The sequence below is a fragment of the Malus sylvestris genome, chromosome 9 (assembly GCF_916048215.2).
Source record: "Malus sylvestris chromosome 9, drMalSylv7.2, whole genome shotgun sequence".
Taxonomy (NCBI): domain Eukaryota; kingdom Viridiplantae; phylum Streptophyta; class Magnoliopsida; order Rosales; family Rosaceae; genus Malus; species Malus sylvestris.
This window is the reverse complement of record NC_062268.1, coordinates 10,138,531-10,164,466: the sequence shown is the minus strand read 5'-3', so window position 1 is coordinate 10,164,466 and position 25,936 is coordinate 10,138,531. Positions and strand designations below refer to the sequence as shown.

At 37.8% G+C, this 25,936-nt stretch overlaps 3 protein-coding genes across 6 annotated transcripts; 1 reads left to right on the top strand and 2 right to left on the bottom strand.

The window, feature by feature from the left end:
- Nucleotides 1–491: 491 nt before the first annotated feature.
- On the top strand, nt 492–10,160 carry LOC126582627 (uncharacterized). Its single transcript, XM_050246786.1, has 22 exons — nt 492–724; nt 803–1,339; nt 1,447–1,721; nt 1,847–1,933; nt 2,107–2,241; nt 2,353–2,474; nt 2,795–2,959; nt 3,196–3,301; nt 3,513–3,618; nt 3,720–3,830; nt 3,992–4,155; nt 4,294–4,411; nt 4,596–4,820; nt 5,224–5,414; nt 5,527–5,694; nt 5,840–5,945; nt 6,093–6,230; nt 6,349–6,507; nt 9,061–9,270; nt 9,358–9,552; nt 9,635–9,706; nt 9,797–10,160. The coding sequence occupies exons 1-22, from the start codon at nt 677–679 to the stop codon at nt 9,953–9,955; spliced, it is 3,597 nt and encodes a 1,198-aa protein (XP_050102743.1). The 5' UTR covers nt 492–676; the 3' UTR covers nt 9,956–10,160.
- Nucleotides 10,161–10,483: 323 nt separating this feature from the next.
- On the bottom strand, nt 10,484–18,167 carry LOC126582628 (flowering time control protein FPA). The gene is made up of 4 exons (XM_050246787.1): nt 17,902–18,167; nt 17,458–17,772; nt 12,666–13,906; nt 10,484–11,930 (listed from the first exon to the last, which is right to left on the bottom strand). Exons 1-4 carry the CDS (start codon nt 17,902–17,904, stop codon nt 10,769–10,771), a joined length of 2,721 nt encoding a protein of 906 aa, XP_050102744.1. The 5' UTR covers nt 17,905–18,167; the 3' UTR covers nt 10,484–10,768.
- A 2,627-nt stretch (nt 18,168–20,794) lies between these two features.
- Nucleotides 20,795–25,120, bottom strand: LOC126634242 (vacuolar cation/proton exchanger 3-like). 4 transcript variants are annotated; one of them, XM_050304751.1, is made up of 15 exons: nt 24,814–25,120; nt 24,711–24,738; nt 24,459–24,571; nt 24,129–24,279; nt 23,781–24,029; nt 23,617–23,684; nt 23,346–23,374; nt 22,949–23,145; nt 22,627–22,839; nt 22,352–22,486; nt 22,112–22,228; nt 21,965–22,018; nt 21,739–21,855; nt 21,439–21,535; nt 20,795–21,260 (listed from the first exon to the last, which is right to left on the bottom strand). In XM_050304751.1, the coding sequence occupies exons 4-15, from the start codon at nt 24,213–24,215 to the stop codon at nt 21,232–21,234; spliced, it is 1,392 nt and encodes a 463-aa protein (XP_050160708.1). In that variant the 5' UTR covers nt 24,216–24,279; nt 24,459–24,571; nt 24,711–24,738; nt 24,814–25,120; the 3' UTR covers nt 20,795–21,231. The 4 variants fall into 4 exon arrangements, with proteins under 4 accessions (XP_050160708.1, XP_050160709.1, XP_050160706.1 ...); XM_050304752.1 differs by having other exon boundaries at nt 24,711–24,727; XM_050304749.1 differs by having other exon boundaries at nt 24,711–25,120.
- Between the last annotated feature and the right edge of the window lie 816 nt (nt 25,121–25,936).

The following is a 25,936-nucleotide window of genomic DNA, read 5'->3' as shown; positions in this document are numbered from 1 at the left end:
GCTGAAATACCTCTATGAGTCTTCTCAGCCCTGAAAAGATGGACTGCTGTGACGAAGCCATTAGCTGATTTCTTTTGTAAAAAAGGCTATTTTAGGCAACTTGATTATGCTTAAGTACGAACCTGCATGAGATATAATTTATCAACACTATTAAAGAACTCAATTTCATGGTATATATGAGGTATGTTAGTTATACTAGTTTATTTCTCTTTTCTATATTTTGTTTACATAAGCTTATTAGTATTTTAAAAAAAAAAAGGATAACTAGTGGGAAATCACAGTTATCCATCTTTTTCAAGGGTCGGAAAGATTCACAAAGACATTTTAGTTTTCTTTTGACCACAAATCTATCTTTCACACCAACAACAGGTTTCGAAAGCTTATAAGTTAGATCGGGACCAAAGGAGAGTTAGAAAATAGGACATGCAAAAGCCCCCTTCTTAAATTGTTATTTTTTCGAAAAAGAAGAGAAAGGTGCCTTTTACCGTTTTGCGTAAAAAAAACAAATAATAAAAAGTCTAACTAGCCGTTGCAAGCCGAAACCCACCGACCTATGCTCTCCCTATCTCCCTCTTCTCTTCTCTTTCTTCTTCCATCCTCTCTCTGCTCCCCTCAACTCTCTCTCTCTCTCTCTCTCTCTCTCTCTCTCTCTCTCTCTAACCCATAACCCAGCACAATGTTCACCGAAGGCCTCGACGAGAGTGCAATCAAATGGATCAAACAGGTACCAAAATCCCGAAAGTTCATAAATTTTCAAAATTTTTGAGAATTCAATTTTCATTTTTCAGTTGAATACCTGCAGGGATCAGAAATGGAAGTGCAAGAACAACAGCAACAAACCCCACAAGCGATCCGGTCGCCTCTCGCAGAGAAACTCACTTCCGACGCATACCCAATATCGCCTCTGCGCTTCGGCACCAACAGCGGTGGCGGTGGTCCCGCTCTGCCTCCGCTCAAGTTCCACTCCGGCCTGCTCGCTCCTCACAGCTTGGTGGCTCCGTGTCTAAGCAGCGACGACGAAAACGACTATGATGACGACAACGAGAGCGTCGATTCGGTTTCGGATATGGGTTCGTCTGCCATTTACTTCGAGGAAGAGTCGAAGCCGATGGAACAGTATTATCAGGAAGAAGAAGAGGAGGTGTTTGGTTATAGGGATAAGCCTAGCACCGGGTTGAATAGAGGGTTGTTGAAGGAGGGTCTGAGGGTTGAATTGCCCGGAAATTGTAGAAGATTTACGGACGGTGAGGTGGGTTTCAAGAAGAGATGCCCCCCGAAAACTTCGACACCGGGTGCCGGCAATCAGCTCCTGAAAAGGGCTCAACTTCGAAATTTCAATGTAGGCCTTGATGCAAAATAATGATCTTTTTTGTTTTTGTTTAGTGGGTGTGTGCTTGTTTGTAATTTGAATCTTTTGTTGGTGGTATTTCCAATTTTGTATTGTAGGGCACTGCCCAAAGTGGTGATGAATGTGGTGTGCACAGAGATTCAGCAGATTTGGGAACTCCTAGTGCACCTCCGATTTTCGAAATTGGGAGAGACGAGGCGGGTATTGATGATGAGATTCAAGGAGGGCAGGAAATTTCTGAGGGGGTGAGAGAGAGCAATGCAGCTGAAAATTCGACCTGCCCATCAAGGGGATCCATGGGGTTTGATGGGAGTGTAGAGGGTTTAGCAGATTTGGATACTAGTTCTTTCAAAGCTTCTGAACTTGGTGAAAGGTATTGAATAGAGTTGCTCTTCTTGTTTTAGGATTTTATTTGGACTGTGACTTTCATTTGATTTCTCTACGTTCTCGTTTCGGGTTTTTGATAGTTCTTGCATGATTTGACTTTGTGTTCTGCAGAATGAACAAAAGCATAGCTGGAGAAACAGAAGCGAAAGTCCCTTATTTGCAAGCCAGCCAATTAGACCATTCCTATTATAATACCAGGTTCTTCCACCATTGAATTTCATATGAAGACAGATACTTGTTTACTGTTACTTTGGATTTAGTGAAGTTTATTGCATGAAAAGATTCTGCACACATATTACTTTTGTCATTCTAACCTGAAAAATGTTTTTTGATTGTTTTTTTTTTTATGGTATCAAATTGAATCATTGCAGTGGCCAATATGCCTGGCAAACCTTGGTTGCACACGAGGCATGTATACGCTTATGCCTACAAGCATGGGCAAGAGGCTGCACTGAGGCACCTGAATTTCTGCGTGACGAGTGCGTGGTTCTTCGGAATGCTTTTGGGTTAGCTACCTTTTCCTAACCCTAAATATTCAGTTCTTTTGAAGTTTCATGGCTGATGGCTAATTCTCAGGGTTTGATTGGTCATTTAAGATTTACACTCTGATTCTACAGGCTAAACACATTTGTGTTGCCAGCCCGAGGAGCGCAGCCACTAGAAGCAAAGTGTAGTCGGAATGCAGAACAAACTTTTGCTCCGAAAGCAAAGAAGGTGGTTGGAAAGATCAGAGTTGAAGGTATGATCTTATAAATGGGTTAAGCTTATTAGTAATATGTTGAAGAATGGCTCAGAGTTAATCTCAGTTTAAGAAACATATCCACTGGATTTGGACATTAAAACAATTTTACCAAAGTCATTTAATTTCTTTATTTACAACTGTTTTGGGAGGCCACAAGTATGAAATATTTTTTAGATATATCTTGACATTACTAGAAGGTTGCTAGCTATGCTAGCATAATTTAATCTAAGGGTTTTGTGTTTATTTTAGACACTAAGCTGATAAAAGTAGACAAAATAGTGTATTTGTAATTTGATGTAGTTTTTGAATGATGGCAGTGAAGAAACTTCGAGTAATAACCAGAAGGAAACTCAAGAGCACATATTCACAGCGAAGTGCAATGTACATACAAGCAGGGGCAGAATACGTCCGACATGTTTCATCACTAGTAAAAACTGGCATAAATTCTTTGAAGTCATCGTCATTCTCAATTACACCACAAGGTTTGAGCCGTACGAAGAACCCTATTTTGTTCTCAAATTAAATTTTCTCCGAAGACTTAATATGCAGCCGCCATTTACTTTATATATTACAACCCCAGAAAATTATTGTTACTGATTAGGATAAGTAAGAGATATATCAATGTGTATAATCTCTTGATGGATTTTTCGTAACTTATGTCTTGTGTATTTTATACTGAAATTAATGGATGTTGACGCCTATCTTATTGTGTGTGCAGAGCCACTTTCATGCATACTCAAACTTAGTAGTGCCACTGACGATACCGAAGTAGAGCCAAGTTCTGCAATTTGTTTGCACCCTGGAAGCGGTGATTACCATGTATTGTAAGTTTCTGTTTTGCTTAAACCCTGGTGTCATGTTGGCATTTAACCCTCATTTTAATGGATATGCTGGTAACTTGTGTTGGAACTTGAAGTTCCGTGGCATAGTCTAATATACCAAAGTGTAGGTCCCTTTCAGGGGACTTTGGTCATGACTTGAGAGTTTCATGTGATGTTAATGTGGAAAAGGTCTTACATGTCTATGCACTTTCAGTTTTCCAGAGAGTCAAGTGGATGCTCTTTTGGTAGAAGTTCAAGACACGAAAAAATCAGTCCAAGGTCGAACTACAATTCCTATTTCATCCTTGAATGACAGCGCCGTATGAATCCTTCCTCTATCATCCAACGTTGATTTCTTAAGGCAGAACAATATCTTTCTACCACCTGCATGTTATATTATGTGACTTTCTTAATTATGCAGAGCGATAAACTTCGTTGGTGGCCTTTATACCATGATGATCAAGAATGTATTGGAAAAATCCAGCTCAACATCGGTAGTATGATAACAAGTGATGAAGCTAATCATATCAAGGTTTGTTTTCTTCCAACTCAACTCGTCTAAGAAAATCTTGTCACAGACTCAGAAATGTCATTTCTTCTGTGTTCAGTCCAAAAATTTGGCATTGTTATTTTTATTTAGTCATCAAACTTGTAGTATAAGTGTTCTCACCTCTACTTTTTCACATATGATAGAGTGGACCAGTTGCAGAGACTCTAGCATATGATTTATTGCTGGAGGCTGCTATGCGGGCACAAAACTTTCATTCCCGGAACCTATGGTTGCATGGAACTTGGAAGTGGTTGTTGACTGAGTTTGCAGAATATTATGAAGTTTCCCAGTCGTACACAAAGCTGAGGTACATATCAACTGTACAATTTTTTAAATCTAATAAGTAGCAATTTCTTTGTATGAAAATAAAACAAAGAAAGCACTATTATGCTCTTCTCTTTGTGATGGCTTGCATCGTATTTACATCCCTTTGGTTTCTTCGTAGATATCTGTTACATGTGATGAATGTGGCAACTCCGACAAAAGATTGCTTAGAGCTTGTGAATGAGTTACTTGTACCTATAATAAAGGCCAGGAGTCAGAAATGTTTGACAAGGCAGGAGGTAAAGTATGGTTCTGCAAAAGAACAAGATTACTTGTTACTAAATGTTTTGAACCAATTTGTTTTTCTTGGTATCTGTCCACTGAATACTAGGATTTTTTTTATTTTTTTATTTTTGACTTTCCCTCTGAAATTAATTTTAACGTCCCTTTGTTTCAATTGGATTTGTTCTTGCTTTCTTGCAGAAAAGTATACTGTTAGACTGTGAAAACCAAATCGAGAGTCTTTTGGCTAATGTTTTCGAAAACTACAAGTCATTAGATGAAGGGTCACCCACAGGATTCACATCCTCATTTGGTCCAACCCCAGATTCTGCAGCACCAGCTCTAGCTCCTTCTGTACAAGTATACATGATCCTTCACGATATCCTCACTCTGGATGCCCAAACTATGCTGCGCAACTATTTGGAGGTACATGAATAATGTTAATAATTATCTTCTTACGTTTCCAAGACCGAACTTACATATATATGAATGTTTTTTATGAAGTTGGAGGTCTTTAGTTTTCTTATCCTCAAATATTTGATGACCTAACATGCAGATTCCTAGTGTTGGTTCATTACGGTCGATAAATTAGAGAGTTCATGGAATTAGAAAACACTTGGGAAGATGCCCATTATGCATATTAGAATACACTTGGGTACATGCACTTATAGCTTCTTTTTTTTTTTTCTTTTTTTTTTCTTTTCTAGAGGCAGTGTCCGTACGTAAATTTCCTGTATAACAACTCAACATATACCGTGGATCGACAACTTCTTGGGTTTGTTTTGCACTCAGGAAAATAGAGTTCTAAAACAAATGTATTTGTTACCAGACAGCAGCAAAAAAGAGGTACCGAAAGCACACTCTAGACACTGATGAGTTTGTGTCAAGTAACTCTGAAGGTTTCCTTATGGACTCCATATCCATCTCAACGGCATATCTGAAAATGAAGAATTTATGCATAAATATACAAAAGGAAATTCAGGCAGACATCAAAATCCACAACCAGCATGTACTCCCCAGGTACAGGCCTTTGTCTTTTGCACCTAATACTGTGACTCATAGTTCAAAATTACAGTTGGATCGATATAATAAAATTAGTGCGAGAATACTGACAAATCTTACTTATTTCTAGTTCAATTGATCTCTCGAATATAGCTGCTGCCATTTACAGCACTGAGCTGTACAACAGACTTCAAGCGTTTCTTGCTGCCTTGCCTCCTTCAGGTCCACAGCCACATGTAAATGAGCTTTTAATTGCAGTTGCCGAATTTGAAAGAAACCTTGAATCATGGAACATAAGGTCTGTGAAAGAGATTTGGACCAAAATCCCTCCTAGCATACACTTGAATAAATTTTTGCGGTTTGATTTTCTTGAACGAAGTTTCTGTTGTTTTGTAGAATGTATACTTTAAATAATTTCTCATTTCATGTTTTGTTTGCTTTAGTCCAGTGCAGGGTGGTGTTGACTCAAAGCGTCTGTTTCACGATTACATAATGGTCTGGGTACAGGATATGCAACTTAACTTACTTGAACGTTGCAGGGCAGAAAAGGTATAACTTCGCTTCAAGGTTCTATGTAGCATGCCATGTGTAGTCTATTCCTTGATGTTCTTGCTCATGTTAGCGCAAACTTCCACCGAAGGCAATTGTTCAACTGAGGAACTGTGCGTAACTAACGAGATCTGAATAATGATTCAGGTGCCATGGTCTGGTGTGTCAACAAATAGTTCCACCTCACCATTTGCTGAGGATATGTATGAGAATATCAGAGAGACCCTTATTCAATACGAGGTGGTACTCAATCGATGGCCTCAATACTCCTTGATTTTGGAACAAGTGAGTTCTCATCTCATCGTATAGTATTATCAAAGAGCTTTCAGAAATGTCTCTCTCTTCCCCCCGCCTGGATTCGGCCCTATACATTCATCTAAGCTGTTTTGTTGGCTCTTTGCAGGCTGTAGCTAATGTCGAAAGAGCAATCATAAAAGCATTGGAGAAACAATATAACGATATCTTGACTCCATTGAAAGATGGTATCCAAAAGAGGCTTAATATGCAGGTCCAGAAGCTGACAAGAAGACAATCAGTCACAATCTACACCGTTCCTAGTCAGGTGAGTTCTCCAATTGCAAATTTTCCCATGCAATGTAATGAATTAGATGTTGTAAATATAGGGATTTGGTTCATCTTTTGGTTAGAGTCCTATTTTGTTTAGGAAGGCTAAGGTGCACATATTCTTGTTCTCCAATGATTAGGAAATAATTAAAGTTTTCTTGCACAATTAGAGTAGGAATCCTAGAAGAAGAATTGGAATAAGAAAGGAAGTGTACTTTCCTATCCCAAATAGATTCGGAAACCTAATCAGATTATAGAAGCGTAAACCACACCTTATACTTATAAATAAGGGTGCGGGAAGGGCCAATAAGTAGTAGAAACCTAGAGAGGTAGCCCAAAGAAAGAGAAGGATTAGTTCCAAGGAAAAATCAGGGAGATAGTTGAGAGAAAGAGAGCGGTTAGTTCTAGGGTTTGCAAAAGTGATGTATACTCTATCATTAATCAAAGAAGCCATGATTTTTCTTCCTAGAGAAATCACAACTGGACGTAAGCAAAACTATTGCTAAGTTTAGTCTATTTCCAGATACATCAAAGAGCGAGATCTTAAGGGGAGTCAAACTCTAACAATTGGTATCAAGAGCTTGGTTCAAAGTGTTCTGCAATGGCAAGAGGAAAGGAAACCATAGACCTAGGAACCTTAAGGCCTGTGTTAAAACCTTTTGATGGCAGCATGACTTCACGGACTGTCAAAGGATGATGAAGAAATTACTGATACAGTAGGAGTTGGATGATGCACTTCTTGGTGAAAAGCCTACGACCATGACAAAAGAGACATGAACCAAGATTCTCAAGAAGGCCAAGAGCTCCATCGAGATCCATCTCACGAAATCGGTTCAGTCTCACATCACAGAAACGTGATTGAAGGAAGCATGGGACGAGTTAGAGAAGATTTATATGGGCAAAACCATGTCCAATAAACTATTTTTTCAAGGATGAACTATTCGGGCTTCAACTAGAAGGAGGTGATAAAGAAGATCATGTATGCAGGTTCCAGAATTGCATAGCCAATCTTCAGAAGGTCGAAGAAACTTTCAAACAACTTTAATGTTTGGAGGGGAGTCCCTGCAGCCTGAGAATGTAATTCAAGCCCTTCAATCATATGCTAAACTCGATGATATAACCAGAAGCTCTTAAGGCTTTTATGCCAAAGCAAATGAGAGGGGGCGGGAAAAGACGACGGAAGAGAAGAACAGCAACATGGGTAGGTCAAGATCCAAGAAGAAAAAAAAAAAAAAAATGAAGGTTGCTTCGAATGTGATTCTGCCGATCATTGGAAGAGTCGCAAGATGGAAGGAGAATGAAGCCAAAATGGAAGGTATTTAAGGTTCAGCTAGCGCAATCACCAAAGAAGAAAGTGATAGGGAGATTCTTTCGGTAACATCAGGCTCCAAGGATTTCACAAAATAGATTTTGGATACTAGATACAAATTTCGTATGTGTGTAGTAAGAGAATGGTTTGATACAAATTCTGTTAGAATCAAGTTGTTGGATGGAGTGATAAGGACTTTGGGGAACGTCGTATATGTCCCGGGATTGAAAAAGAATTTGATATTCTAGGGCAGTTTAGACAAGCCCGGCTATGATAGTTGGGGGTCCAACCGTTTCCACAAAGTAGGTAGACAAAGCAAGGAGTCGGCTGCATTCACTCAGAGGTCTAGGGTCCTGCGCTAACTAAATCCAACTGTGGATCTAGGTATTTTGTTACTTTTATGGATGATTTTTCTAGAAAGTTTGAGTTTATTTCACAAATCAGGATTCCGAGGTTTTTGCAAAGTTCAAGGAATGGAAAACAAGAACCAAAGAAAGAGAGGGATTAATTCTAGGGTTTGCAAAAGTACTCTATTATGAACCAAAGAAGCCATGATGTTTCTATCCATAGAAATCACTACTTGACATGGGAAAAAGTTATGCTGGACCAGCATAAATCTTGTGTGTTTCTAGTTATTCTCTATATTGCTAAGTTAAGTATATTGCCGGATACATCAAAAAGCAACATTCAGAGGATAGTCAGAATTCTAACAGTGTCACTCACACACACAGATATACATGCCCTTTATGCAAAGGGATCTTTTTTTTTTTTTTTCAAAAAAATGGGGATTAGTTGTAGGATCCAACTCTACACCGAACTTCAACGAGCCGAACTGTTTTTTTTATAAGTCTCAATTTATAAATCATTCTTACAAAAATTCAATTTAATCCAAAACTATTTGCCTATTTAATTATCACAATGAAATTTCATTATTTCTTATAGAACAAAGCGTTTGTTAATTTCTTTGAACTCAATAAATTTCTTAAATATTTTGTTTGGCTAATATTTTGTATAATCTTTAAGGTGCAACTTGAAAAATAAACGGTTTCGATCATTGAAGTTTAATGTGGTGTGGACCCCACAACTAATCCGCATTTAATAAAACAAATGGGGATCTCTTCACTTAAAGGCATCCCTAAACCCTAAACCCTAAAGGCATCCCTCCCACACTGATACATTTATATGACGCTGTTGCATATACTAATATGCTTATATATCTTATCGATATCTTGTATTCCCCAGCTCGGAACTTTTTTAAACACCGTGAAGAGAATTCTTGATGTCCTTCATTGTAAAGTAGAAGACATCTTAAAGGCTTGGGCATCTTTTCTTCCTGCCATGGGCGATAACAAGAAGTCGCTGTTCGGGGAGCAGATGAATGGCATTACAGTTCTCTTGAGAACAAAATACAAAAATTACTTGCAGGCAACCGTAGGGAAGCTTCTCAGCAATGTAAGTCTATTCCTCTTGTTCAAATACTTCAACTTCCGTCCAACGGGGTAAAAACTAGCAACGGTTTCTCATATATGATTGCTTCAGGTGCAAGCTAACCGTAATACAACGCTGAAAAGGATTCTAGAGGAAACAAAGGAAGATGATGGAGAGGCAGAGGTCCGTGAAAGAATGCACTCGCTGAGTTCACAGCTTGTCGACTCCATCTCCAACTTGCATGAGGTCTTTACAAGCAAAATATTTATCGCAATTTGTCGTGGATTCTGGGATAGAACGGGACAGGTAAATAGAGAGACCTGTATTTCGCACAACCATTACTCTTAAATCTTCTTAACGCTGACATGTTTCGATTCTTCTGTACTAGATCGTTTTGAAATTCCTTGAAGGCAGGAAGGAAAACCGAGTTTGGTACAATGGATCTTATTATGCTCTCGGGGTAAGTAGCTTCAGATTGAAATCGTACTTAGTTGGTGCAAGAGGCAACTCATTGCAGTACCTTCTAATCTCACTAATGCTTTGTCTGCAGATATTGGACGATATGTTTGCTTCCCAAATGCAGCGTCTACAAGGCAACGCGCTGCAAGAGAAAGATCTTGAGCCCCCTCGTTCAGTAATCGAAGCCCGATCAATTCTCTGCAGGGATACAGAAAATGCTACAGATGCATCGACCTACTTCTACGTTTAGCCGGATGTCTCCTGTTTTCGGGCTTGATGAGCTGCTGTCAGAATGTCTATATTTGTAGCACAAATGTATGGTGCACAAGTTCTATAGTATTAGTATTCATTCATTCTTATTCATTTTGTAACATTTTTTTTTGTCAAATATTCATTTTGTAATTTGACTTTGCATTAAAAGTCTTCATATTAATAAAGGCAATACAATTTTTATAGTCTCTCTTCAAATTCTGCCTTGTTCTTCATTCCTTTTCCTTTACTACTGGTCTTTTCTGCTAATCTCACTATGTAAGTGGGAGAAAGAAAAACGGGTTCCCGCGATTAACAAAAACATTACATAAAACAAGTTTACAAGTGTTCCTGCACAATTGAGTCTTGTTTGCAGGGCTGCCGTATTGACGACTGTGAAAGAGATGCCCTATACGGCAGCCCTGCCGAAGAATATCTAACATATGAAAGAAAAAAGGACAAAAACATAAAGTAGCTATCAAATGTGCCGAAGAATATCTAACATATGAAAGAAAAAAGGACAAAAACATAAAGTAGCTATCAAATGTAGCCGGTAACTTTCTTCAATTCTGTCAATATAGAATGTAGATGAGTAGCATGACCCCATTCGAGTCATTGGACAAAACAAACCAATAAGCATCAAACTGCATGAACCCAACAGTAAAAATAAGAAAGAAGAGGATTTACATCAAACTATAGGAAAATCAAAATTCATGTGCAACTGCACTGCGTTACGGGTGTTGAATTTAGAATTTTATCCGTCACTCACTCTCAAAAAATAGATGACACCAGCACGATCATATTCCAGTACTGGTCAACTTCCTTTCCCTTGGATTTGCTGAAGAAGAGCTGCTGCCAACTGTAATGTCGCTTGCAGACGTTTCTGTGGATCTGTTTCTACTGCTTCATTTGTACTCGTGCTTTGCAGTTGTTGGTTTCCCTGAACCGCTGTTTGGACAGTGTGAGGCGCTGCAGGCACAGTTGATACCTGCTGTTGCCGCTGCTGCAACTGTTGGACTTGACCAAACTGAGATGTTGATGGCTGTGAATTCACCTCATTATTCTGCATACCAAATGTCTGGGATGTCCTTGGAATGTTATCAGACTCATTCATTGTGTTTCTTTGTCTAAAATCTTCTCCGGTAGCTGGATTTGGAGTTCTCGCAGACTGCCTCTGCTGCTGCCCAAGAGATGATGCCAATTGTGCAAGTTGCTCAGGTTGCAGGGATTCAGACGGCATAGATAAAAAGCCAGGAGATTGGATTTCCTGCTGTGACGAATGGCTGTTTCGAATACGAGAAATTCCACCTGGAATGCTCGACTGTTGTGCTTCCCTTTGCATGATCCTATGCTCCTGAAGAATAGAATCAATGGAACTATTGGGCATTTGGGTTGATTTATTTCTAGTATCCATAATTGAGTTTTGCGGCTTGTGTGAAGACCAGTTTCGCCCCAATGCAGGGCTTTCCATATGATGTGGATACTCGTGCCTGCTCTCGTTGTAAGAATCAGATCCATTTCCAACACCATAAGCTGAACCTGAAAATGACACCGGTGGAGCTGATGTAAATGAATGAATAGATTCTGAAGCTGTTGATGGCTTTGTATATGATGTATCCCCAGGCAATGACAATAATCTCATGTCTTTTCTTTCGGGTTGTTGGTGTACCGATCCAAAATTGGAACTAGGATTTTCTAACCTCAAAACAACACCGGAGATGCTGAGTTTCCCTGGTACCTTCAGCACTTTCTCTGAGAAGTCTGACGGGGGCACAAGAAACAAGGTATTCTTGTCATCTAACTTAGCAACGGCTGCTCGCTGCTTCTCCCCAAGATAATGCATAAATTCATTGTAGTATCCAATATCAGCATCACTTTGTGGGGCAAAGAACACAACCCAAGCACTTGCTGCTTGATAGTAATGCTTTGAAAGCATGTCTAGACCAGTCCTTGCAGTACAATCCAAAAATTCAGGCCTGCAACAGAACATTGGTGCTAATAACGGATTAGATCCAACACTATCATGTGTGACGAAACATTAGAAAAAAATTATTTTGTTTTCAGAGCAGATGAACTAGTCTATCTAGATTGTGCCATGTAGTTTGAATCAGACATGAATATCAATAATGTTATAATCACGATGTGGAGTGACAAAGGGAATTAGACCAAACCACTCGACAAAATTACAAAAAGGATTCGATTGTATAGTCTCTACTAATCTATCAATGTAGCTGAAAATGAGATGATTCTGAAATTCAATAAAATTGGGTCACCTACAGATAATCCTCTTCTTACTGGGGAAAAAAACAACGAAAAAGCAAATTAAAACTGTTGCAGCTAATGTTCTGATTATTTGATACATCAGCCGCAATACCAGGCAGCCACAGTTTTGTGAACTCTAAAATGCACGGAAAATTAACTGGAACTCTTCCATTTCTGACACATCTAAGTAATTTGTTATGATGTTGATAACAAAAATGCATACTGTGCATTAATAGAAATGGCGTGTTACTGACAGACACGCAACAAGCAAGAAGTTATAGCAATCAGCTACTGTTAAAGATAAAAGACAACAGGCAATATGTAAATATAGCCTTTTCACATTCTTGATTCTATTCATTCTACTCTCTTTTTATCTGGAGAATGATTCTGTTCAATTAATCATGCAAGTAACCAGAAATTGACTTACGCAAAAATATTTTACTACTTACAATGTGAAGTCAAGGAGTTTGCCCACAGGAAAGCAACGAGCATTACAGACAGGAGTTCCTCCCTTTGCTATAGTCCCTTCCCATTTCCACACATTGAAAGAAGGCCGATCGCGTTCAGGAGTGAACCTTCTCCTGTCAACAGGATTTGCTAGCTGAGAACCCGAGCTCACCTGAAAATCATCATAAGATTCTTTCCAGCGGTCACCCCTTTCTTCTAGAGCTGGAGGTAAACTCATTGGTCGATCAGGGATCTGGTTGTAACCAAATGGCCCGCCCTCAAAGTTTCTATTGGAACTGTCAGCTTGGGGAAAATCAGAGTATGACCTAGAAAAGCCATGTCTTTCTGGGTTGTAGTCAGACTGGGGATACTCTGGAAACTCTTTGTTCGAAAGAAAAGACTCTGTCTTCAATTTCTTGGCCCCATGAAATAAATGAATATCTTCTGGCAAGTCCCATGGCTCTTCATAAGGTTGACTTGTCTGAGGAAATCTCTGTGAATAATCATTCAAATGAGAATATTTCTCTCTTTTAGGACTACCCCGAGGATCATACATATCTTCTGATAGTCCTAGTTCAGACCTCATTTCCTTGTATCTCCTCTGTTCAAACATATTGTTTTCACCTCTCCATAAATTCCCCTTCCGCTTAAAACCATAGGGATCAGAATCAACAGCATCAAAATCTGGAAAATAATGAGGAGATCTGATGCTGGGATTACCTGTGAAGCTCCCAAATTTCGTGTCCTCTCGAAAATTCTCAGATGATCCTGAGCGACCATTCACCTGAAAATGAGGGGATGGAGGGACACTCATTGAATTCCTTCCACTGTTAGCTGAGCCTGTTTCACTCTTTGCAAAGCAAATATGCACCCGGGGATTTCCAAATAATTTTCCCTGAAGAGCTTCTTTTGCTCTGCACGCTGACACTTCACTCCTAAATCGAACAAAAGCATAAGTACGACCAGGGAATGCAGTGATCTTCTCAATCTCACCAAACGGTGAGAAAGCTTTCCTTAATATCATTTCATCCACCTTCAATAAAGCAGGAAAACCTATCCATAAAACAGCACTAGGCTCTGCATTCTTATCACTCATATTGGATTTTTCCTGATAAAATTGCTCAGGACTATCCTGGCGTGCTCTAAACTCCATTTGATAAAAAGGTGATCCTCTTGGAGCTGTACGTTGTTCATCTCGACGTTGGGAGTAATCTTCTTCACGCGATGGTGCTGATGATTTATCCTGTGATAAGAGATTTATCAAAGTAAGAACAGAACAAGCTTATATATGGACGAATATAGGTTGACTTTAGCTTTGTATCATTAATACTGTCCTGTTTTGTTGATCTTGAAAGAAATATTAAAGTTAACTACCAACTCTCCAACTGGAACAAACAGGTTCAATCACATAAAGATTACTCCAATGACCAATAATCCTGAACATCCTTCTCGACTAGATCATGCATTACGGTCCTTACAGTGAATCTAATTATATTCAACATTAATGATTCTGTTATTCAGTTCCTATTTTTCTTTTTGAAGGTAGCTATTAAACTATAACTATTTAAAGCATCCTCACTAAATTTGCTCTCCACATATTCTATTTTACTTCTACATTATTAAGTAATTAACAAGCCTCATTTTGCAAATTATTTGGAAAGTCTAGTGTAGTAGACAGACACACAACAAAAAATTTCAAACAAAGGCTGATGGACAACTTACTACAAGATGCACTCAGACATTGGAAAACACAGAACAATGCTGCTTCACACACAAAATTAAGCATGCTAAGGTAACTGCTAAATGTGTCTCATTATTCAAATCAGAATCACAGATAGATATCTCAGCACAAGAAGTCTACAAGAACATACTACATCTAAGTACTGTGAATAACATTCTATGACTCGAAACACTGTAAATCATGCTAGCAAGAGTACACAAATACTTGGTCGATAACTGTTACAGATTTTTCACTGAGGGCAATAATCAAGGTTGCGAAATCATTAAGAACTGCAGGAATTTAACACTGTTGACCTGGATCAAATTAGTGAACAATAAGAGAAAGCCGAAAGTGCTTTAAACTACATTGGCCTCCCAAGGCCAAGATTGTAAACACAGGCAAATATCTTGCAAGACATGCTTTTATCTGGGGATTTAAGTAATGTGCTCAGATGTTCCAACCGGAAACGAGACTTCAACGTGCTCCAGCTGTACTGATGTACTAAATGGTACACGCCTTATTTCAACTCACATGAACCCATCTTAGATAAGTTCTCAAAACATAAAAGAATAACTGGTCTAAGGCTAGCCTGAGATTTGTATTACAATCATAATTGATACGGAAACAAAAGCCGAAGATAATGGAGGTACCGGAGTAATCTAAAACATGAAGTATCCAGTTGTTACATTAAAATAGTGGATTGGATTTTCACGACAGACTTACTTTTCTTTTTATTTGAGAAAGAAAGAAGTGAAATGCAGATTGCACGAACTCTATTATCAGTAATGATTGTGATGCATCATTCATAAGATCGAAAACGTGAAGGAAGCTCTGTTCTCACTGCTGCATACTTTTAACAGATAACGAATGTTGGAAGTGTGAATTAGACAAAGATTTCTATTCGTTTGCATGCAATCTGCAGTCGTTGGTTGTTCTGCATTTGAATCTGATATATGGGAGCACGCTTGAAAAGAATCTAAACATAATATGCAATTCGGAGCGCCATAGCATCATCAAGTTTTTATAGCATATTAACATACATATGAATTATTAATTCAAACACTAATCGGTGGTTGAGGAGTTGCAGAATATGAATAGCCAACACATGCTAGACATTGGTCTTATCCCAAGAAGCTTTCTTCCTCTTGTGATCTGAGCTACAGCATCCGAATAGGATGCTTCTAACTACTGCATACTAAATAAACAAAATTTGGGGGTGGGCTGGATCTTTCTTTAAACATGCCAAATGCATTGAGGACAAGAATCCATTTCCAAGTCTTTCATGTTTTCATTGAACCCGGCCCAGTCTTGCAGCATGCATCAGCGACTCAATTTGTTTTTATTTTATTAATTGAGTTACACTGTTATTGGAGATACTTGCAGAGGTTGCATAGCAAAATATTATTTTACCCTTGCAAGACAAGAGGAGGTGACTATTTATGCTTCTTGTTCAATGGGTTTTAATTTTTTGCTAGTTATACGATCATTTTGATATGATAAATTGGAATTTCAATGTCTCTTTTAATCTTTAGAACTATTATCTAATATATATGGTCACAACTATTTTAAAAAGGTCATTAAGAATTTCTTAAGTTGCAAGGTAGATCGTAAACGATTATGAACAAGAGAGGAAAATTAACAGACAACACAGAAAGTAACATATGGTGAATTCAACCATGTGAATTTTAAAGTCCAAATGTTTCCATGATTAACAAAACGTAGGGTGATCCTTGCTCTCTCAACGACAAATGTATTGAACTGCAGATCTGATGCTATTTGCTAAAAGCTCTAACACTTGAGTAGTAAACAGATTGATTCCTGAAACTTTTGTCTTGTATGGGAACTAGTCCTACCAAACATAATCTTGACCAATCTCTCAATGGTGGGAACATCAACAACAAATTCTTTAGATTTCTCCCACCCGTCTCTTGATATAATAGATGAAATTTTAGTTTGGGTTTGATAATCGCCCTTTTCTTTTATTAAGTACATTGCATCCCTAACAAGTGTATACAAAAGATGACACTAGCAAAATCTTTCATATGTACTATAAAAAATCTCGCTGTGTGTTTAAAATGCCACCCCACAGTGAAATTGGTGTAAGAGCATACCCTGAAACCTGTTAATTTCACATGAGGCAATGGACTAACAATCACAACTACATTGAAAATTGCTGGTTCAGCACTCAAACCCACCCAACTATAAACACCAGCATAGTTAATGAAATGTGCATTATGACTCCAGATAGACAATAAGAATGACAGTAAGAATTGATAAAAGGGACAAAATGGTGTGCGGTGCCCTTCTTTATTAAGTAGTGATAAATTACTTATGGGAGGTTTAAGAGACGCTAGCCATGGCATAAATGTCACTGCATTCAACATATTTTGCGGTTAAATTAAACCTCAACTAGCCCAACTTGTAGATGGCTTCCAGCTACTCTTATGGAAAGATACAAGGAAAAAGTCCAGGGCTGTTCATCCTTCATAGATAAGGTATGCAACCCATAATTATTATGTTACGTCACAAGTTTTGTCATTAAACATTTGGAAAGAAAAGAGCTTTTGGTTTGCATCCCCTTGCATGTGTTTCACCTTCAAAGAATTAATCTTGAAAGTTCAAATGTGGAATGCTAGGAATGGTCACGACGAAAACCGTGGAATGAGCAGAGGACATGTGCCTCGATTTAGCCTTACATGTGCTCCCTATTAAAATAAAGGGACTTATATTTTTGTTGTTGTACACATTAGCATTGCATGTCAGCTTTATGATTATGCTGGAAAGGAGTATCTTATACTTACGGATTTAATAATTTTTGTGGATTGTGGCATTGTTACAATCATTATGCATTTTTCATGGAGCATTTTGATTAGCTGATTAGACATCATAATTTGGTAAACTGTGGAATACATTCTTGCTCAAAATCAAAGATAACGGAACAAGACAACTACCATGGCCTTCGATTCAGATAACCAACTTATATTATACACAAACATACTCAGTGCACACTTACAACATCGCATATATTTACAACAAAGATAGAAAAATAGCATCTTGAATAAAAAGTAACTAACCGCCTTGGTAAACTCGATCCTCAGTGGGTTGCCTGCAACAGGAAGATCCTGGAGGGAATCCATGGCAGCGATTGCATCATCTTCCCTCTTGAACTTAAGAAAGGCATAACTCCGGCCGGGATGGAAGGCTACGCTTTCTAGCTCTCCAAACTGCAGAAAGGGATTAACGAGATCTTCCTCCACGGTACTATGAGAAAGGTTACCAACCCATAGGTTCCTGGAAGGCGGAGCTTTCCCACCTTTGGAGTCCAACCGCCGCAGCCCGTGCCCACCGCGACTCTCCGGAAACCGGTCCCTACCTCCACCTCGACCCGCCTAATCATCCAAAAACCGAAAATCCGAATCCATGACAAAGCACAGTAATCCATGAACTAGTACACGATTTTATCGAAAATAAATAAATTTTCTACGGTTTGTGAGATTGAATTGATCGGAAACACTTACCATAGTAACTTTACAGTGATTCCGGCGACGCTTTTTGGAGTGTGAATCGATCGAAGTCCAATGCCTTCTGAAATTCTTCAATCAAATTGGAGCAGTGAAAGATTGGAGAAGATAGTAGAAAATCAACTCTGCCACTCTCTTCTTCTTCTTCTCAGCCTCTCCAAGTTTACAGTTTTATAATTAGGGTTTTGGAATTGGGATTTTTTGATAGGGTAGAATTCCCCGGGCCGCGGTAAAGTGGGCGATGATGATATATTTTTTTATTTTTTTTTTGTCGAAATAGTGTGTGATGATGATTGGCCACGTCGTTACCAAGAATGGGTGTCCTGTGCTCAACTGAAAACGGATGTGTAAGATACGGGGCCAATTGGTAAATAAGGCTAAATATAAAATGTCGTTTTCGCCCTTATATATTACAAAATGGAAAGATAACCATATATCCGGTTGAATTGAACTCATGCACGACCCCTGTTCAATTTAATGAATTGTTTTCGTTTGATTTATTTAAGCTACCTATTAATAAAATTATTATTTTAATTCTCTCATTAAATGTAAATAAAAATAAAATATATAATAATTTAGTAATTACACACCACTCAAACTTTCAGTTTTTTACACAAACCTCATAGCCAGGTAAACATAACAGATCTGTTTAAAAAATATAAGATAAAATGAAAAATGGATTTAGGTTTTTTTTATTAGCACCCAACTAAGTGTTGAATAAACCTCACATAATATTTTATTACTAAATAACTTATATACCCTAATATGCAATTACTATTTAGGCCACATATGTATTAAAAAACAAAAATTATTTTCTGAATACACCCCAACTATTTGTCAATATGTATTCTAAGATTGTTTTCTTTCAAGCTCTTGAATATACTCTCACCTCCATTATAAAACAAAACCCTAACTAAAAGCACAACATGGTTAATGAAAAAAAGAGGTTAATTTTGACGAATGAAACATGAAATCAATGTTTTGGAGGCTTCGACGTCGTCCATAGCTCTGTCACTTGGGTATTGACTACAACATTTGTATCATTTGTAACTTCGATTGATTCCAACATCTATATCATCCGTAAGTTTGAAACTAAAATGTCATCTCAAACTTTTGTATTATTAGAATTTAAAAAAAAAAATGCATGTGCTTATATATTTCTTCATAAATACATCTCCTGACATACATTCTCCTTTGCATGAAAATCATTTAAAATCGCTAACTGATATGCAAAGGGAACTTTTGGGTGGAGCTTTAGATACTAGGCATGAATCATAACATTAAAATTTCTTCTTTGATGCTACAGTTGCCCAGAAATATTCAAACATAAAATAAGCAAGAAAGACAACATGGGCATATACTTCTTCTCATAATGTGATCCACATATTTGAGAAATCTATGACTATCTTCTCCCCCAAAACTCTAGCAAGTTCTTCGCAGAAAAACAAAGCATAAAAAACTATTTGAATAATTTAATTAAGGAAGAGTTTGATTGTAGGGTCTAAGTAGGGTGTGAGGTTTATGTAGAGGGGTGTGGGGTGTAAGGGTGGTATTGGAAAATAAGTGGGGTGTATTAAGATAAATTTTTAGTTAAAAAGTAGATGTAGGGTGTATTAAGCATGTGGAGTGTAGTCAACAAAATATGGGGTGTTAATAAAACAAGCCTTTATTTATTTATTTATTTAACTCATGTCTCCGCACTTTTTTTTTTTTAAAGAAGTGATATAAATATTTTTATAACAAACATAGACAAATTTAATTACACACGTATAATGTGTGTGGATAGACTAGTTAAATATGATAATCACAAGTAAAGAGGACTACGTGAAAGACTAAAAATGATGTCTGAAAATTAGTTTCCTTACCAAAATCATTGGCTTTTCCAATTGGTCGATTTTACAACTTCTTGAATTTTTAAAGTTTGAGTTGCAGTTGCACCGTCTTGATTGTTTTGTCTCAAAATCTCAACTGAATCGATTGCAATGTAACAATTCCAGTTCGGTTTGATTTTAACAAATATCCCTAGGAAAATCAAACATTGCTAATTTTGAAAGATTTGGTTCGGGTGGTTTGGACTTGAGTGAGTTGAGTCCACTCTTCCACCCCTTAGACCAACTCTAACCTTTGGAGTAAGTCTTAAATTTTCCCTTCTATTCCCCCCCCCCCCCAAAAAAAAACCCTTGTTCTAAAATTGGGTTAAGTGTTAGAACCTAAAAAAACCCCAAATACCAACCAAGATTTAACCCAAAATTAATGGTGGAGCCCACATGTGAGAGTGAAAAATCTGATGTGAAGCCCAAACGCCCAAAACTCACACTCGGACGGGCCAAATGCAGCAGGCGCAGCACCAGTTAGACCCCACCCACGTGAGCATGCCCCGCGTGTCAGATGCCATAATAGCCTAACAACTAGTTTTTGTGATCCAACGACCACATTTAAATGGGCCGTTGATTGATCCAACAGTCCATGTTCAATTTTTTTTATATTTATATATTTATTGAATCCAATGACTGAAATCAAATATAACCAAATCTAAAAAAAAATCTAACGGCCCAAATTTAAATCTAACAGCTAAAATAATTATAAAAAAAAATATTTAACTCAAAATTCACCAAAAAACTCTATAAATACCTATGCTTATATAGAAGATGATTGAAGGTTTGCATTTCATGTGTGTAGGTTTGTGTTTTATGTGTTTTGGTATGTGTTTTGTGTGTCTCATGTGTTTGGTGTGTTATACATCTCTATCATGTGTTTTGTATGTGCTTCATATGTGTTTTGTGTGTTTCATGTGTTTTGTGTTTATACATCTCTATCATGTGTTTCATATTCTTTCATAGTGTTTCACGTGCTTCATATTCTAACATGTAATTATCCTAAAACCGACATGCCATCAACTTTCAAAGGGTACAATTTGTACCTTCAAATTTTGGTACAATTATAAACTCATACCTTATTTTTAAAGCATTACAATGTCATACATCCTTAATTTACTGAATCTTTTACATTAGACTATTACCATTCCTATTTTTTGAGCACCAAATTTAAACTTTTTACCCTATAATATCCATCTCTCTCTTCTCCGCTCCAATGTGGCATTGGGACAGAAATACATACATCCACTGGCTTCCGAGGCAAACTAAGGGAAATAGCAACACATTCCCGGGCATCAGGTGTACTAATTTCGACATGGAAAACTATCCGGCATTACCAAACAAGTCACTCTTAATCGTCATGATTCCGGGAGTCCAGCCGGCAAAAACCTCGCTTCTTCAGTACATGACATCGGCTTTGCGCATTAGTTGATCACCCGCTTCGATGATTCAGTTACTGCTTCGGGTTCTGGGGCTTATCCTCTGCAGAGAAAATGTGCGGCAAGTCACAAGTAGGAAACATACTAAACACAGAGAGATAATGTGCTGCATTCTGTTGAATTGAATATGCAAGCAGAAAAAACAATCGTTCGAAACTGTAAAAAGTCGGATCAATTATCCACGGGCCACTTGAGAGAAAATTAAGGAGGGGAGAACTCACGAATCGCTTTAGGATCTCTATGTACAAAGAAGCTCGCAGCGACGATAATGTAGCAAAGAATGAGCATTAGTCCTTTGAAGTAATTAGATGTTCCCTCCTGCAAGTTCAATTTCAGTCCATTTAGACACATTACACAAAGGAAAAATGGTCGCTGTAGCGCCCGCTGACACAATGAAACACGGCACAAACCCTGAAATTCATGTGTATCTAGTGCGTTTGTGCACAAAGAACTTGAAGTATTTCCTATAAAAGCAATCAAGTAAGAAATCGAAAGATTTATGATTTGCTCAAATGACGAACCTGCAGCATGAAGGCTACCACCAGAACAGTTATGAAAAGCGTCGCTGTCTCAAACAGTTGGAAATCTAAGTCCATAGGGCACCCCATGCACCACCCAACCACCACACAAAACGGAATCTGCAGCAATCGAAAGGAAACCATCATGACATTACATTTATGTACTGTAGAGATAAAATCATCGTAAAATGTCAGTGTAAAATGCATATGTATGATAGTTGGAACTCACTCCAAACATCGAGATCTGCGTTGATGAGCCTATTGCCACTCCCAAAGTAATATCCTGCATCAAACATTAAGCCAACGTCCACAAGGAAGCGATGATAAGTCATGAGTGATTGTATTTAAACATGGAACCGACAGGACAACCACTTACAAGCTTGTCTTTCATGGCAAACATAACAGCACCAGCGTGCTCTGCTGCATTTCCAACGATTGGGAGTAGAATAACACTAATAAATGCAACCGGGATGCCCATTGCAACAGATGCACCCTGAGAAAAAAAATTACAGAAACAACACAAGAGATTCCTCACTACAAACCCCACAAAAATACTATAAAAATTTCACATCATCCAAAACTGGAGGATAAGACAATGATTAAACAAGAATGTTACCTCTATAGCGTTAACTAAATATTCCGAGAGGACTGAAATCCACGCAGTCAGAATTGATAACCATATTATGGATTCCCACTTAGTGATCTCAGGAGCCTCTTCCTCATCTGAATTTTCTTCGGTCTGATCCTCTGCCTGGTATTGAACCAAATTCATAAACACCGTTAGATCACATAGAGGAGAAATTGCACAAACACCACTTAATCAAATTCATCATACTTGAACAGTGAAAGCGTAACGGTTTGAGGTCCGTATTGGCAAAGACTTGTACCAACCTGATTAACTGGAATATACAAATTATGCTGGCTTCTCAATTGAAAAAACAGAAATGAAGCATAGGCGATGAGCATAATGCAGCTAGTGAATCTCGAAAGGGATAACTCAGACTTCCCATAGTGCAACTCTGTCCGAGTAGAGTGCAGTACTGCTGGAAAGAGCAGACCCATGACTGCCATCAATAGCAATCCAGAGTTCACTCCAGCAGTTCCCTGAGAATATAGACATTTTGAGCTTTATTTGCAAGCAAATGGGATGGACGGTAGAAGAGCGAAAATAAAACCAACTAAACAAGTGCTCCTTTTTCAGATGAAAATATACCTTGTTGAACACTTGCTCCGTCTTTGAATGCACAAGTCCACCCGCGAAGAATGCACATCCAAGCACGAGCAGCATGTTCGACAGGATTGAGCCTAGTAAGGACTGTTGAACAACACGAATCATGCTGCGTTTCAGAGCATAAATTGATATTATCAATTCCGTTGCGTTTCCAAAGGTGGCATTTAAAAGACCTCCAACTGCAAAATTAACAAATTGTTAATTTTAATATCACAATAATCCACAAAGTCCATTCTGAATATCCGATACTATTTTACTGTGCTCAAAACCAAACTTAAAAGTTTTACGATACTCAAATACTCAAGCTTTTCGTAAAACCTAAAGATGTAAAATGTGACGGGGAATCTAAAAAACGGTAGTTGTGTTAGCAACAGCTTACCTGTTGGTCCAGTATAGCAAGCCAGCTGCCTGCATCAAAAGAAGCCAATCTGTATTAGGTACTCTACAATGCACATTAACTGCAAAGTTGGTATGGATGTCGGGCTCATGTGCGCGCAGAACAAACCCTAATATGCTACAATACGTTAACAAATGTTGGTTCTCTAACACATCAAGTTACTGGAAATGTTCAGTCAAGGCTGTTGGATTCCACTCGGTAAACATTATGTTAGCAAATAAAGAAAATACAAAGAGAATGCAAGAAATCTTACTCTGTTGCGTATCCTAATCTCTCAGCCAAGGGTATGATTCCCAACAAGCTTAAAAGAAAGACCCAACCCTGAAATGCTTTAAGAAGAATCAAATAACCAAGCATACAATCGTGTCGTGTGATGATCCGAAAGATTCACACACAGAAAAATATAATGTAACTCACATGATGACCGGTTAATTTGTCAACCACGATTGCCAAAGGGCCAAAAGGCATGAGCAGGTTGATTTTGGCAGAGAAAACTACAATCCTGATGCTATCAGCGACACTGTTCTTCAGGACATGGGGACAGCAGTCATTTGCACCACCAGAATATAGAGCTCTGAGGGGAGCCTCATCCAAAGAATGTTTTTCGGGACCAACTAGGCTCTGATCCTCGAACTCAAACACTGATTTGGATTGCGTTGATCCCATCTGTGGAATCAAAATCATTGTTACCAAAAATCATCACCGGTATCGAAGGAAATGCCTTTGATACCATTACCACATACAACTAAAGAACTTAAAACGGACCTCAACATGAGAATTTATATTTATTGTGGATGCATCGTTGTTCCTGCTCTTGTTGTCGTCGTTGTTGTAACGGTTATCAGAATCCATGAGGTGGAAGTAGAATTCTATGCCAAGAAATCAACAAGAATTCCATCGTCGAACACGGGCATCACTGTTTCATCACATTCTCCACAATCAACACATACATAGAAATCAACATGTTCCATCTGCAAATTCTATGCCTATACATAACAACAACAACAAAGCATTTTCCCACTAAGTGGGGTCGGCTAAAATTCTATGCCTATACATACACACATAATACACATAACATCTATGTATAAGCTCTACCTGTTACTGATAAAGCCCATATCGCAGGCCTGGGCGTAAGCAAGTTGTTTACTACAGTGTGCTCCCCTCCTGCACCCAAGTTCGATTTCGAATCCCCCTCCCTGTTATTTGGTCTACATTAAAATATCCCTTGAATCAGAATAAAGCCCATATGAAAATTTTGTGAAGAACGTGAATCTAACAACCCTAATAAAAAGAAAGTCACGCATCAATACATATACATATATTTATATATATGGATTTATTCTTTACCTGTTTCAAACCAAACCCTAATGAAATTCTGAATAAGAACATAAAAATTTCTCAGCCCCAAGAAACAAAACAAGAACAAGGATCATGGAAGTATAGAGCTAACCTTGTGGTCTAAAGTGTGTGTGTATATATATTTATATATTGATTCTCCAATTTGAACCCTAAAAAATCATATCCAAAAAAACATGCATGCATATGTTAGCAACAGAAATGTAATTTAATTTCTTTTTTGTGTAAAAAAAAAATCTGGGATTCCTTCCAAACTAAACAATGAGATTAATGGAAGGCAGAAGATAAAAAGCAAAGATTCAAGGAAGGCAGTTATTAAGTGCAAATTTGTAAATTGATGGTTTTGATAAAAGAGGAAATTAAACAGCTTTGACAGATATTGAGACGTGAGATATTGGTCCACAGCCATCCGTGGGAACCCGCCGTTTTCGCCCTAGCAAATATCATTGTCTCTCCTTTCCTATTTTCAGACATGCAAATGCAATGATTTCTTTTTCTTTCGATCCAATCACTTTAATTTATTCCGTTCTCATAGGAGAAAAAACGTTTGCACCGTTGACACCGACCAATCCCGTCATTCTCAAATTTGCCATATTAAGCACTACATACATGTTTGGAATTTTTTTTTTGGTCGAACATGTTTGAAATTACTTTTAAAATAACTGAAAGCGATATTGGTGAAAGTGTTTTTTCAATTTCAAAGCATTTGAAGTGAATGTGGAAGAAGCCTCTAATTGTGTGTTTTTTGTAGGAAATACTTCAAGTGCTTTTCTAGGATTTACTTGCATTATTATTAAAGATTAGTTCCAAAAGTACTTTTATCGAAAAATGTTTTCAATCATTTTAAAAGCACTTTCAAAATAAAATTTGGGTTGAGTTGCGTAATTGAACAACTACAATAATTTGATATCAAACTCACACGTACTTCTAACTTATCAATGCAGAAAAATACTACTTAAATGTAAATTGTAATACTATATAAGTATATAGTAGCAAATTTAACTATTGATTTTTCAAGAAAAGTTATGTACTTAACTTGTGATCCAACTACCACTTAGTACGATGATTTAATAGTATTCATTTTCACTTGTAAGTGAGAGGTTTTAGATTCAATTCTCACCAAATGCAAATTTGAACCACATCATTGTTAACCAATTATGAGGCAAAATCCACCCCACTTTTATTAGTGCAAGTTATATAATATCGGTTAAAAAAAA